General features: G+C 32.2%; 1 protein-coding gene across 3 annotated transcripts in view; it reads right to left on the reverse strand.

The window, feature by feature from the left end:
• Window positions 1–7,619: 7,619 nt before the first annotated feature.
• Window positions 7,620–12,868, reverse strand: part of LOC149895658 (fasciclin-3-like) — a 109,980-nt gene continuing 104,731 nt past the window's right edge. The window contains exons 12-13 of one of the 3 annotated variants that reach the window (XM_090118518.1): window positions 11,621–11,744; window positions 7,620–9,866 (exon numbers count right to left, since the gene is read on the reverse strand). In XM_090118518.1, the coding sequence (XP_089974644.1) occupies window positions 9,720–9,866; window positions 11,621–11,744 (271 nt within the window). In that variant the 3' untranslated portion in view covers window positions 7,620–9,719. Of the gene's footprint in view, window positions 9,867–11,620; window positions 11,748–12,072; window positions 12,191–12,868 lie in introns of those variants that run through there. The other 2 variants (XM_090118517.1, XM_090118519.1) reach the window with 2 other exon arrangements.

Here is a 12,868-nt window from a genome sequence, read left to right on the forward strand (position 1 = left end):
AAACAAAAAAAATGTTGTACATATATTATTAATAGAAAGTATATAATTTGAGTTTGAGTTTAACTTGTATACGTAGTATATTATTATTAGACTGTGGTTTAACCTTGGTTTAACTTATATTCTCAAGTTTTATATATATGGACTAGCTTTAGCCCGCCATTACACACGCGACAAACTATATAGATATGTTGGATATGACTAAAGTCTATCTATGTGTCAATTTCCATCAAAATAAAAATAGCCGTTTTTACATGAACGAGCTACAAACTTCAACCCGTTCGTACAAATTTTTATTTTACATATTATGCAGTTTTTGCATTATGAATAGTCAAGTATTTAATTAAAATTTGATAGCCAATAGAAATTTTTAAATTAATCGAAACATATTTTATAACAGTCATGTTTTTTAAGTTCAATAATCAATTACTGATAACGTGTACGTAACTATTTTTTAAAACTGATTTTGTTAAAAAATAATTAAAATTGTACAATTTGGTTATTTTTTTTTTTCAGTTATAATTTTAACTAACATATTTCTGGTAATTTCGAAAGTTACCACGATAAAAGCACGTCGAAGTCACAGAGACCAGTGAGCTTATTAATTAAATTATTATCTATAATATAAAAATGAATCCCAAAATGTGTTGGTAAGCGCATAACTTGAGAACGGCTGAACCGATTTCGTTAATTCTTTTTTTATTATATTCCTTGAAGTACGAGGATGGTTTTTAAGTAGAGAAAACGTATAAATGTACCACGGGCGAAGCCGGGGCGTACTGCTAGTTTATAATAAAAATAAATATAATTAAATTATATGAATAATTAATTGTTAATTAAATAATCTGTGTATAAAAAAAATTATAGTTATAACATCAAACAAAACAAATAAAAAGACAGATACATATAAATTATTTAAAGATATTCTGATCGATTCTGATTCAGTAATTAATTATGAGTCCATTAACTTATTTATAAAAATGAAACCCGTTTTCCTTGGTCACGGGAACACGCATGAACGGGTGCGGGGTGGACCGATTTCGATAATTCTTTTTTTATAATATTCCTTGAATATTCCTCGAGGATAGTTCTTTAGGAGAGAAAACATAAACATGTATCACGGGCGGGGCGGACCGATGAACTTATTTTAAAACTTATTTTGATAAAAAAAATGTGTGCGTGTACTAGTGCACACACGTAAGAAGTGAAACTTCTTTATGACCTTATTTTTCAAAAAATAATTTACTACTTATATTAAGCAACTTTACAGAAATATGTCGAGTCACGCGTGGTAGGGATAAGAAAAAGATGGCGCGTAACGGAAAAATGTCACGCGTAACGAAAAAATGTTACACTAATTTTTTTTCCAACCCCGATAAAGAAGTTTCACTTCAAAAATATATTTTCACATTATCTTTTTCAGGCAAACTCTCCTACCAATAGAGGAAAGGCTCCAGAAAGAGAGAAAACGTAAAGATGTTGGTCTATTTGAGCCGTATTGGGAAAATGGCCATTGGGTTTTTGATAGGTTTGTGTTTAATTATTTTATAGTTGTACTAGCTTTCCGCCTGCGGCTTCACCCGCGTTTTCAGAGAAAAACCCGTTCCCGTAGGATTTCCGGGATAAAACCTATCCTATGTCCTTTCTCGGGTATCAAAATATATCTATACCAAATTTCATGCAAATTGGTTCAGTAGTTCAGGCGTGATTGAGTAACAGACAGACAGACAGAGTTACTTTCGCATTTATAATATTATAGTATGGATTCAAAACTAGCTTACCGCCCGCGGCTTCGCCCGCTTTGTCTAAAACCTAATCTATACTAATGTTATAAAGCTGAAGAGTTTGTTTGTTTAAACGCGCTAATCTCAAGAACTACTGGTCCAGATTTGAAAAATTCTTTCGGTGTTGGATAGCCCATTTATCGAGGAAGCCGTAACCATGACAACGATGAAACAGAAAACAAGAATTAAATAACACTAGCTGCGCTCCACGGTTTCACCCGCGTGGCTCCAATTCTGTTGGTCTTAGCGTGATGTTAAATAGCCTATAGCCTTCCTCGATAAATGGGCTATCAAACACCGAAAGAATTTTTCAAATCGGACCAGTATTTCCTGAGATTAGCGCGTACAAACAAACAAACTCTTCAGCTTTATAATATTAAGTATAGATAAGTACCTATTTGATAGCAGTAATCACTAATTGTAAAAATTATTTATTCTAATTAAAATGTATTTAGTACAGCAAATAGGTACAATAAAATAGGAAAAAACAGGACATTTCGATAAAGTGAAATGCCGTGTTACAGGCTGATGCATTTCACGTGTTAAACTGATCGATTCTCTTTAGGTTTTATTTTAAAAGGAAAATATAATCCAGTCTTCGATTTGTATGGGCTTTTTACTTCGCAAGGCTTAATGTGTGAAAATGATATTAAAAATATATAACTAAGGGCCGATTTTTCAATGCTTGGATAAAACTTATCCGTCCAATAAAGTATTACACGATAATATTAAAATTTCACGTAAACTGTCAAATACGGGCAATTAGAATACGTTTTTAAAATGGTAGTTTTATACATTATTCGACGAATAAGTTTTAACCAAGGATTGAAAAATCAGCCCTAAGAGCGTAGACGCACTATGCGGGTAGCCGCATTGCGGGTAGCCGTCCGGCTGACCGCAAGCACAATTATGTACGTAATATGCATTTCTATGCGCACTGTGCGGTCTGCGGTTACGTACATAATTGTGCTTGCGGTCAGCCGGACGGCTACCCGCAATGCGGCTACCCGCATAGTGCGTATACGCTCTAAGGAAAAGATATAAAAATATTGTTTTAACTGATTATCATTTTAACAAAAAAAGGAGAAAGATACATATTATTATATGTATAGTTACTACCAGCTTGTTTTTTTAAGATTAATATTTTTCTAAATACAATAAAACAGCCGCTTCTGTCTGTGCGTCCCCATATCTTGAAATTTACGCAACGGATTTTGATGCGGTTTGTTTTAATAGATGGAGTGATTTAAGAGGAAAGTTTTAGTATATAATTTGTTTCTAATAAACTTAATTTTCTACTACAGACTAAAAGCAGGACGAATACATAAACTCCCTTCGAATATATTAAACGTAAAAACAACAGAAAATAACGAATGTGACCAAATTTGCCCCGCGGTTTATGAGGAGTAAGCAATATTTTATATTTACTACACGTTACTAATTTACTGGTAAGGTAACGGCACCAGTGGTGGACAAGCATCCAGTAATGGACAAAATAAATTTAAAATTTAAATATTAAGACCAAAATTAACGTTATATAATTTGGCAATACTTAAAATAAAAGTTTGGTTCATAAGCTATCAAAATACGACATTTCATCTTATTCGGCCAAAATGTTTGAAGATGGCAGAACGTTATGTTTAGTTGCTGCGACTCGTTTCGAAGAAATCCGTTTTTACTAAGGAAATCCTTAAGGAAGTAAGGACACAACTTTGGTTATAAGAATTTTTGTATAAATGTTAGCAAAATTTGATATTACTTTTATTTATAGTAGTTAATTGTACGAAATATTACACGATTTAGTATCATGATAGGTTATGTTGTTTAAATAAAATTCTTCAGTGTCCATAACTGGATTTAATTCTATGGATATATCCATTTATGGACATATGTCGAAAATAAACTTTTTTTAAAGGTATTAATTACATGCCCTTTTCTGTATTGTCTTTTCATTCTGATTAATAATATACCTATCACGACCATTTCAAACAAAGGGTTCCAATATTGTACAACAATTGTCCATTACTGGATTTGCTTTGGTTCCTATAATGGACATTGACATTTTTTGTTAAAATTACACTAATGGGTCCAACAACATAATATCTATCTACCCATGAAGAATATATTTTAGAACAATGGGTCATTATGTGCTGTGCGACTCGTTCTCGGCTTCATTCTGTATTACTGCGTAGAGAAGTCGCATACTTATGCGTATTGTAACGCATCTATCATAGAGAGTTCTCTGATGAACTGTTTGGATCGCTGTCTGCTGCTAAATTTCACCACCATATAGCACACACGCTTAAATTTCATCCACACCATCTTGACAACAGTTTAAAAAAAGCTTTTTGCCTCGTGCTACAATTTGGAATCCATATCGATGGACCGATCAGATTAAGGCTGTTGGCGGATTCAGATTGGCGATTCACTTCACGAGTGTAGCGGAATGCCAGGAAACAGAGAGATATGGCGGAATATCGTGAAGCGGGTAACATCTACCCCCCCAAACCTCATGTTGACCACGTTCGCTCTGACGAGAGTGATATGACGACGAAGAAGAAGTCCCAAAATGGATGGAATGGCAGTACTTTTTTTAGTTATATTTTTCATCCCTGACTTATTGAGAAAAAAAACCCATATTGGTGTTTCTTAACGGACATAACTCGTATTTAAGTAACGATGCATTTGTCCAATTTTTGCCTAGAAAATGGAAATTAAGACTGTTTTATTTAATATTAATATTATAACTATGCAAAATAATTAATAAGTACTATTTTTTATAAATACATCCCCGATTTATTATATTCCAATCATCATTTTCAAGATTCTATTGATAACTATAAGTCTTCTCCAAGTGTAAATAACTGGAGAAAAAACATTAGGTACAGTCCATAAATGGGTGTTCATAACTGGATGTTGTCCAAAACTGGGTGTCCATCATTAGATTTTCACTGTCCATCACTGGTGCAAAAAAGTGGTTTTTTAATTTATAAATAACTTCATTATTTATGCATTGTAATCTTTTTTCAAACATTGGTTACGTTAAACTAACATTGAACTAAAGGTATAACTTAACAATATCCAATAAAGTTAAAAAACCTACGAGAAATTTGCAAAAAACTTCAATTTTTTCCTTAATCTGTACAAGACTGGTGCCGTTACGTTACAGTCAAATATTTTACTAAATATCACTCAAATCGTGTTTGACTAAAAATGCGTCGATCAAAATCGTTTTTGACTGATTTAAAAGTGGTTTTGACCGCCAATGAGTTTTGCCTGTAACATAAAGCCAGGGGCAATATTGGAACAATCTCGGTTGCACGGCGCTCGGAGCAATTTCAGCTGTTCTCTAAATTGCCCCTGCTTGCCTATACTCATCATAATTAAGGAGCCAATTAAGGGTGCATTTCCAATATTGCCCCTGCTGCAGTACGTGAGTAGCCCGCATATTAACATATTATATAGGTACTAATCGAATCAAAACAAATGCCACATTTTTATTTCAACATCGTTTAATTTTTTTTTAGTCACCAAATTGTAACATAGTTACGTGTTATAATAAAAAATATTTCCTTTCATAATATTAACTAGCTGCTCCGCGCGGTTTCACCCCCGTGGCTCCACTCCTGTTGGTCGTAGCGTGATGATAAATAGCCTATAGCCTTCCTCAATAAATGGGCTATCTAACACCGAAATAATTTTTCAAATCATACCAGTAGTTCCCGAGATTAGCGCGTTCAAACAAACAAACTCTTCAGCTTTATAATCTTCTTATATATAAAATTCTCGTGTCACAATGTTAGTCTGCATACTCCTCCGAAACGGGTGGACCGATTCTCATGAAATTTTCTGTGCATATCGGGTAAGTCTGAGAATCGGCCAACATCTATTTTTCATATGTACCACGGGCGAAGCCGGGGCGGACCGCTAGTATTAGTATAGATTTAACTAGTGTGCTTATAATTATTTTAATATTTTAGATACGGTAAGGTTTGCGCCCAACGGTTCGCGATTGGCAAATTTGAGAGGCTGAGGTGGAATTATCAATTTAAAGAATTTGATAACATGTGCTATTTGGAATATGAAAATTGTAGATATAAAAAGAAAAGTAAGTTATCACCATCATATTATAATAATTCATTTATCACTAGCTGTGCCCTGCGGTTTTACCCGCATTTCTCCGCTCCTATTGGTCTTAGCGTGTAGCGTGTGTCGTAGAGCTTTCCTCGATAAATCAGCTATCTAACAGTGAAAGTATTTTTACAAATCGGACCCGTAGTTCCTGATATTTGCGCGTTCAAACAAACACACTTTTCAGCATTGATTTTCAAGAAATTTCTATTAATTTTAATGTTGAAATACTTAAATTTGAGTTAATGGTACTAATAATTTGTTACTAATTTTCAGTATACAGTAAGTATTCAGTCAATTTCTTAATTTTTATAGAATCTACAGTATTATATTATCTGTGATAATAATTTTTGATTCTCCTAGCTGCTCCTCACGGCTTTACATAAGTCAAAAATAACATTTGTAACTTTACCTTTTTATGATATACTAATTACTAGCCGCTCGTCCCGTAAATATGAAATAAAAATATATAAATGACTCAGGAAAATGTCGCTTTCTGCTTGTGAAAACTTTCTAGTAGTTGTCTGACGTCATTAAAAACATACATATACAAATACAACAATGTTTCCTCTTTCTAATACTTATGTCGAGATTTTAGAAGTACCTATAAAGTCACTGACCGCCTCCTTGGTACAGTGGTTGACGCGTGAGCGTAGAATCGAGGGTACTGGGTTCGATTCCCGGTGGAGAGCAAGAAAAAAAATGTCTCGATCTGGCAGGACACAGAAAGCCCACCTACTTGTCCCTAAAGAAAATCGATCAGTGAAACAGATGTATAATGCATCTGCCCATTACCCCACTTGGGGACGTGGGACTTCACTATTAAGTCGCTTATATAAAATACGATTAATGTATTTAATTTCTAGCATGGTATTTATTACATCGCGGCAACTGTCCGGAATTATCTTCGAGATCCACACATCCAACAAACGGGAAAGAAATATTGAAGAGAATGACAATGTGGATGAGGAATGTGCCATAAATATGTAAAATAAATAAACTGTATTTATTTTTATTATTATAACTACAAACTCAAACCTTTATTTAATCAATAAGTTCTATTCTAGAAGCATTTTTGAATCATCATAACATAGTTTTAGCGTGTTTTAATAATAGATTGATTGTTTATGTTTGTAATTTTGATAATTACCAGGGATTGCCTAGATATTTCTTATTTTATAAAATATATCAAGTAATTGAAATCGGTTCAGCCATTCTTCAGACATTAAATTATGCTTATTTACCACTGTTGGTTATGACTTTGTTTATTTTAAAAACAAATATAACACTCATGGTTTTATCAGCTCCATATTATGTGTGTTCAAGCATTCATTGTAACAGCTCTATATATATATATTTTTTTTATTTATTATCAGAAACAAAATAGGTTTACAGATTAGTGTACAGTTGTGAATTAAAAAACCACTGAGGTTTATAGTATAGTTATATGCATTTGACCTATACATTTTTATTTACAGCTCCATATGATGTCCCATGCGGAATGCGTTGGTGTTAACACCTATATATAGTTTCAGAAAAAAAAACTGCTACAATATCTTGGGTTATCGATTTACTTGATATAAAATTAGTTTCTAATTTATTAAGAAGAAAAATACGATAGTTCTATAGAAGAAGAAATTTATATAGAAGAAAAATATTTAAATTCTTGGGTTATCGATTTACCTGGTATAAAATAAAACAAACAAATAATTTTAATTAATTTATTAAGAATACATTAAGTACCTAAGCTTAAATACAAACATACAAACGATACAGAATAAATAATGAAATACATTACATTAAAATATATAGGATACATTGAACATTCATTTAATAAATTATTTAATAATTTCCTTATGGATTTGATTTTTGACAGTTTTCAATAAAAAAATTGGTTGTTTGTAAAGTAGGTTCACGATCGAGATGTTTACGTGATAACGTCTTGTTGGTGGCAGCGCTCGAGATGAGACGGGAGATCGGTCCGTCTCTCTCTCGTTATACCTGCGATCGCGCTCGTGAGGTTTTGGTGTGACACAAGTTTCTGAACATGTCACCCGACTAAAACCATTTTAAAAACGTTATCACGTTAAAAAAAATTTAATTCTTAGAATATTTTCGTTAGATATGTAGTGAAAATGTGTTATTATATCAAAAATATTTTCTCACAATGTAAGGAATGTTTACTGTTAAATTTTGGAGTGAAACAAATATATTTAAAAAGAATGGCTTAAAAATATTTTTGTGATCGATACATGTAAAATACGCTTTTTGCAATAAAATATACAAAATAGTACAAGTAAATATAATGAAAATGTGTTTTATATGATTTTTTTCCATTTGTATTGAAGTCAATATATTTTATTCTAATTTCTAGCCATTGGACTAAAAAAACTATAATAAAATTTATAAAAATGCAATTTCCAATGTGCGTAGTTACATAGGTAAAATTTATAAAAAATTGATTTTTGTTTTATAATACAAGGAATCGATTAATTAAAATATAAAATACTAGCTTTCCGCCCGCGGCTTCGCCCGCGTTTTCAAAGAAAAACCCGTTCCCGTAGGATTTCCGGGATAAAACCTATCCTATGTCCTTTCTCGGGTATCAAAATATCTCTATACCAAATTTCATGCAAATTGGTTCAGTAGTTAAGGCGTGATTGAGTAACAGACAGACAGACAGACAGAGTTACTTTCGCATTTATAATATTAGTATGGATAATGCTATTAAAACACTTAAGTTAATGCATTTTTCTTATAAATTTTTATTAATTTAATTAAAACATAGTACATAATTTAAAATAATTTCAATTTCATATTAAATTTCTCGTTAATATATTAAAAAAGTAGATTTTTATACAGAAATATGCATCATCTTTTTATATTCAAGAGCTACTAAAAATAATACTTCATAAAAGGTACATCAAAACTTCGAAGCACCACGCTACCAAAAACAAATCTTAAAATAACGGACGGAAATCAAATTAAAAAAAAAACTTTTTCAAATATATTTGTACCCCATTAAAAAAACAACAAAAAACAGTGGAAAGAAGCCTCCACAAAACCCTGTTATTTTCTTAATATAACTTAAAAATATTTTTTATCTGTCTTTCTTTCTCAGGCCTAAGTACACACAGTTAAAAATAATAATTGAAAAACTATGGCCTTATCAAACTTTTACTATGAGGGTAGATTTAGAAAATATTGTTATAATATGAGACAGCGTGTCATTATGACTCAAGTCTTTGAACAGAGCAGACGTGTGTTTGATAAAATTATTTTCAAACAATAATTATGTGTAGTTACAATAAACTTATGAAATAACTAATACAAAGAGATATATTTTATTCGTTCTTGTATACAATGTAATTATGGCTTAAATTATACGAAAAATTACAATAATTAGGATCTTTTTAACAAACACATAAGCATAATATATTATCCTATAATATCATTTTTCATAAACATTTGTATTAAAATGCTACATTTCTTAACTAAAAATACGATTAAAATATTTTCTTTCTTATAATAATGGTAATTGTTAAAATTATGAGATTACGAAAACTTACCTAAACATATACGATTTGCTTATTTAACTACCTACTTTGTTTTAATCTATAAAAATGTGAAAATTTGTAATTAATTTTAGTAATTCCCAATCAAAACGTCAATCTTAAAAAACCGGTGGTTCAATTGTCATAAATTTAAAATATGGTGCGTTTGAAACCGTTACAAGTCGTAATTTTGTGCAAAAATACATTTTCAACCATAGAGTAAAAACGGTAGACGCACCATAGAGATGATAAATTATTCTTTTTCGTCTTTGATCTGTGGTGGTTGGTCTGTGTAAACTATTTCTGCGTACTCTGTGGAGGGTGGTGGGGGCTTTTCAGCCGTTTGGTCGCCGAGAGCTAACTCTGCGTAGACCACTCCTTTTTTTTCTTCTTCTGCTGGCTGTAAGAAGAATACGGATTTATGAGTAATTTAAACACGATTCGCTTCGAGTATTGGTTGTACTCGTAAATTATAATCATTAGTAAATATTTAATTATAATCATTAGTGCTATTGCAAGGCAAGAAAATAGATTTCATGAATATATAAACACTGGCTAAATTTTTCTAAACAATGTAAGTGTGATTTCGAACACTAATAATATTAAAGTAGGGTGGATGTACCACTAGTTGACCATTTAAGCGGTTTTATCTTTAGCTATATATAAAAAACGGGTTATTTGTTTTACGTTCAATGTAATTTTTGGGACACAGATAATTGAATACTCACTGTAACTATTGTTCTTAATATCAATTTGATAACCTTCAAAGGTTTTATGAAAACTACTCTGAAAGTTATTTCTGCTAAAAACACCATTACTTGACCACTGATCACCAATATCTGACCATCATTACTCTAAAAGTTGACCATATTCAAAATGGACAAAATGTCCTTCTTCGAACAGTAGTTTTGTTTAATAAATAAATATACATATTATTTAATAAATAAAGATAGGTTGATGAAATTCAATGAAATTCAAACCACTTGGTCACGGAAATCAAGTGGACAACTCAAGGTTAATAATATTCTCGGCCCCGAAACCTGACCAACTAAGTTCGGTATAAAAATCTTACGGTAGTCAGCTTTTGGAAATATGCAACATAAAGCTATGACTTAACTACGGCTTATATGGTTTGTCAAATTAGGTAGGTATAAGCACAAACCAAAGCAAGTCTTTCTTAGCAAAATATAAAGAACCAAGAGCTGACCTTACTGGTCAACAATAGGCGAAAAATTGTTTTCGTTGCTCCAAAAGATAACCAGGCCGCTAAAAATCATGAAAAACTGTTCATGCCAAAAATGAAGCCGAAAGTCTATAACAGAATGGTTCAACATTATGCCTATAACAAGACATATAAAGAGTAATCGATTGCATTCAAGATAAATTAAGATTTCCCAATCAACTCCCGATAAAAAACTCTTAGTAAAAAATGTGATTACTTACGGGGCACCTACTTAATTACATCTTCGTGTTGAAAAAATGTAAATATTTCTGACCATTGGCAGCAAGGTTTGTTTTTATTTTATAGATGATATGTTGCTTTATAGAAAAAACAATAAACTATCATCTGGGGCTGCCGTATTTTCTTAATTGGCGCGTATATTTGAATTTCGGTCATGTATTGGCGCTTGGTCAGCTAGTGGTACATTGACCCTAGTTAGTTTAAGTTTTGTAGTAGTTTTTGGATGAAATTTATAGCTGTTATACATTCCTTTGAAGAGAATAAAGAAATACAATAATTTTGCGTAAATAATTAAATAAATTAAACGAACGGCTATTAAATCTCTGTGCATTTAACAGTTCCCTTCGAAGGCAAGCTGTGCAGCTAGTAAAACAATTTTAAATTAAATTATCGTCTAACTAAGAAGTCGTGTTAAATTATATTATAGTCTACATGTCTAGGAAGTTACAAATAATCCTAAAATATAACAACAATAGATTAAATTATACTGTACTAGCTTACCGCCCGCGGCTTCGCCCGCTTTTTCTAAAACCTAATAAATTATATACTAAAACCTTCCTCTTGAATCACTCTATCTATTAAAAAAACCGCATCAAAATCCGTTGCGTATTTTTAAAGATTTAAGCATACAAAGGGAAATAGGGACAGAGAAAGCGACTTTGTTTTATACTATGTATAGTGACTATACTCACAGTTTCAGCATCAGCATTATTGGTAGCCTGAACTCTATCTCTCCCGAGCGGCAGAGCTGCCCGCACGCGGGCGCCGAGCGCGGAGAGACGCGACCGCTCGCGGCCAACCGCGCTCTCTGTGTCGCTACTGACAGATGGTTTTATCAGCTCCGTGTTGTGTACGTGATTGCGGTGTTTTAATAGTGTCTATGTTATGTACTAGGTGTATGTGCATTTGCTCTTTGAGTGACTGACAGATGGTTTTATCAGCACCGTGTGATGTACTAGGTGTAATTGTTGTTACAGCTCTATATGATGTAGCGGGTGAATTGGTTGTAATAGCTCTATGACTGTATTAATTGTTGGCTCGAGTGTTATTTTATCTTATTTTACATTAACTTATTTTATTTAAGCATGTGCAATGGTAAATAATAAATATACTGTGGTTTGTTAGTAAGCATGCTTCACAAAAAATCTTTGCTTATAAATTATAATATTCCGATCGATATCCACATGCAAAACATTAGTAACATTACATACTGTCGAGGTAGCGTGTTCCCAGCCTCTATAAGCACTACACCAGCCGTCGCCCTTGCGGAAACAATATACACTGTACAGTGCTGACATAAATGCGGGAACGCGTTTTGAAGTGAAACTTCTCTAGGCGCGTTGAGAGTAAAATTTCAAGGTCGCAAATACCGTCCGGTCATCGAGTGAGGCGACGATTTTGCTATATTTGAGTCTTGCCAAAGAAGTTTCACTTCTGACACGTGGGCTCAGTACACAAGCTCTTTTTGTTTTATTGTAATATTTATTGTCTTTTATCTGTACGATCGTCATTTCTCACTTAAAAACTAACAACATTTTTTATATTTGTTTTATTCGATGCGTTCCTTTATTTTTGTCACACACTGTAGGTACTAGTCCATGTACATTAATTACAACTATTTAATACTAACAGGGAGATAGGAAAGGTTAACATACAAAACTGCTGAACCGATTTCGATTGAAATTTGATAATAGATAATTTGTTTTTTTTTTAATTTATCGAGCAAAGCCGTGAGCTAAAGCTTCTAAGGAATGAGGTAATTTTAAACAAAGATCTACTTTCTATTTACAGTAATATGAAAACTATACAAAAGTTAAACATAAATGAGTTAAATGTATACATATAATATGCAAAGTCAAAATAAAATCTATTTATTAATTAAGAGTAGGAACAAAATAAAATTATAATTACCCTTAAAACCAAAGTATAACATTTATAAT

The sequence above is a fragment of the Colias eurytheme genome, chromosome 30 (genome assembly GCF_061535395.1).
Source record: "Colias eurytheme isolate Ceu_HAF_F1 chromosome 30, ilColEury1 Martin Lab GWU primary, whole genome shotgun sequence".
In the NCBI taxonomy this organism is placed as follows: Eukaryota; Metazoa; Arthropoda; class Insecta; order Lepidoptera; family Pieridae; genus Colias; species Colias eurytheme.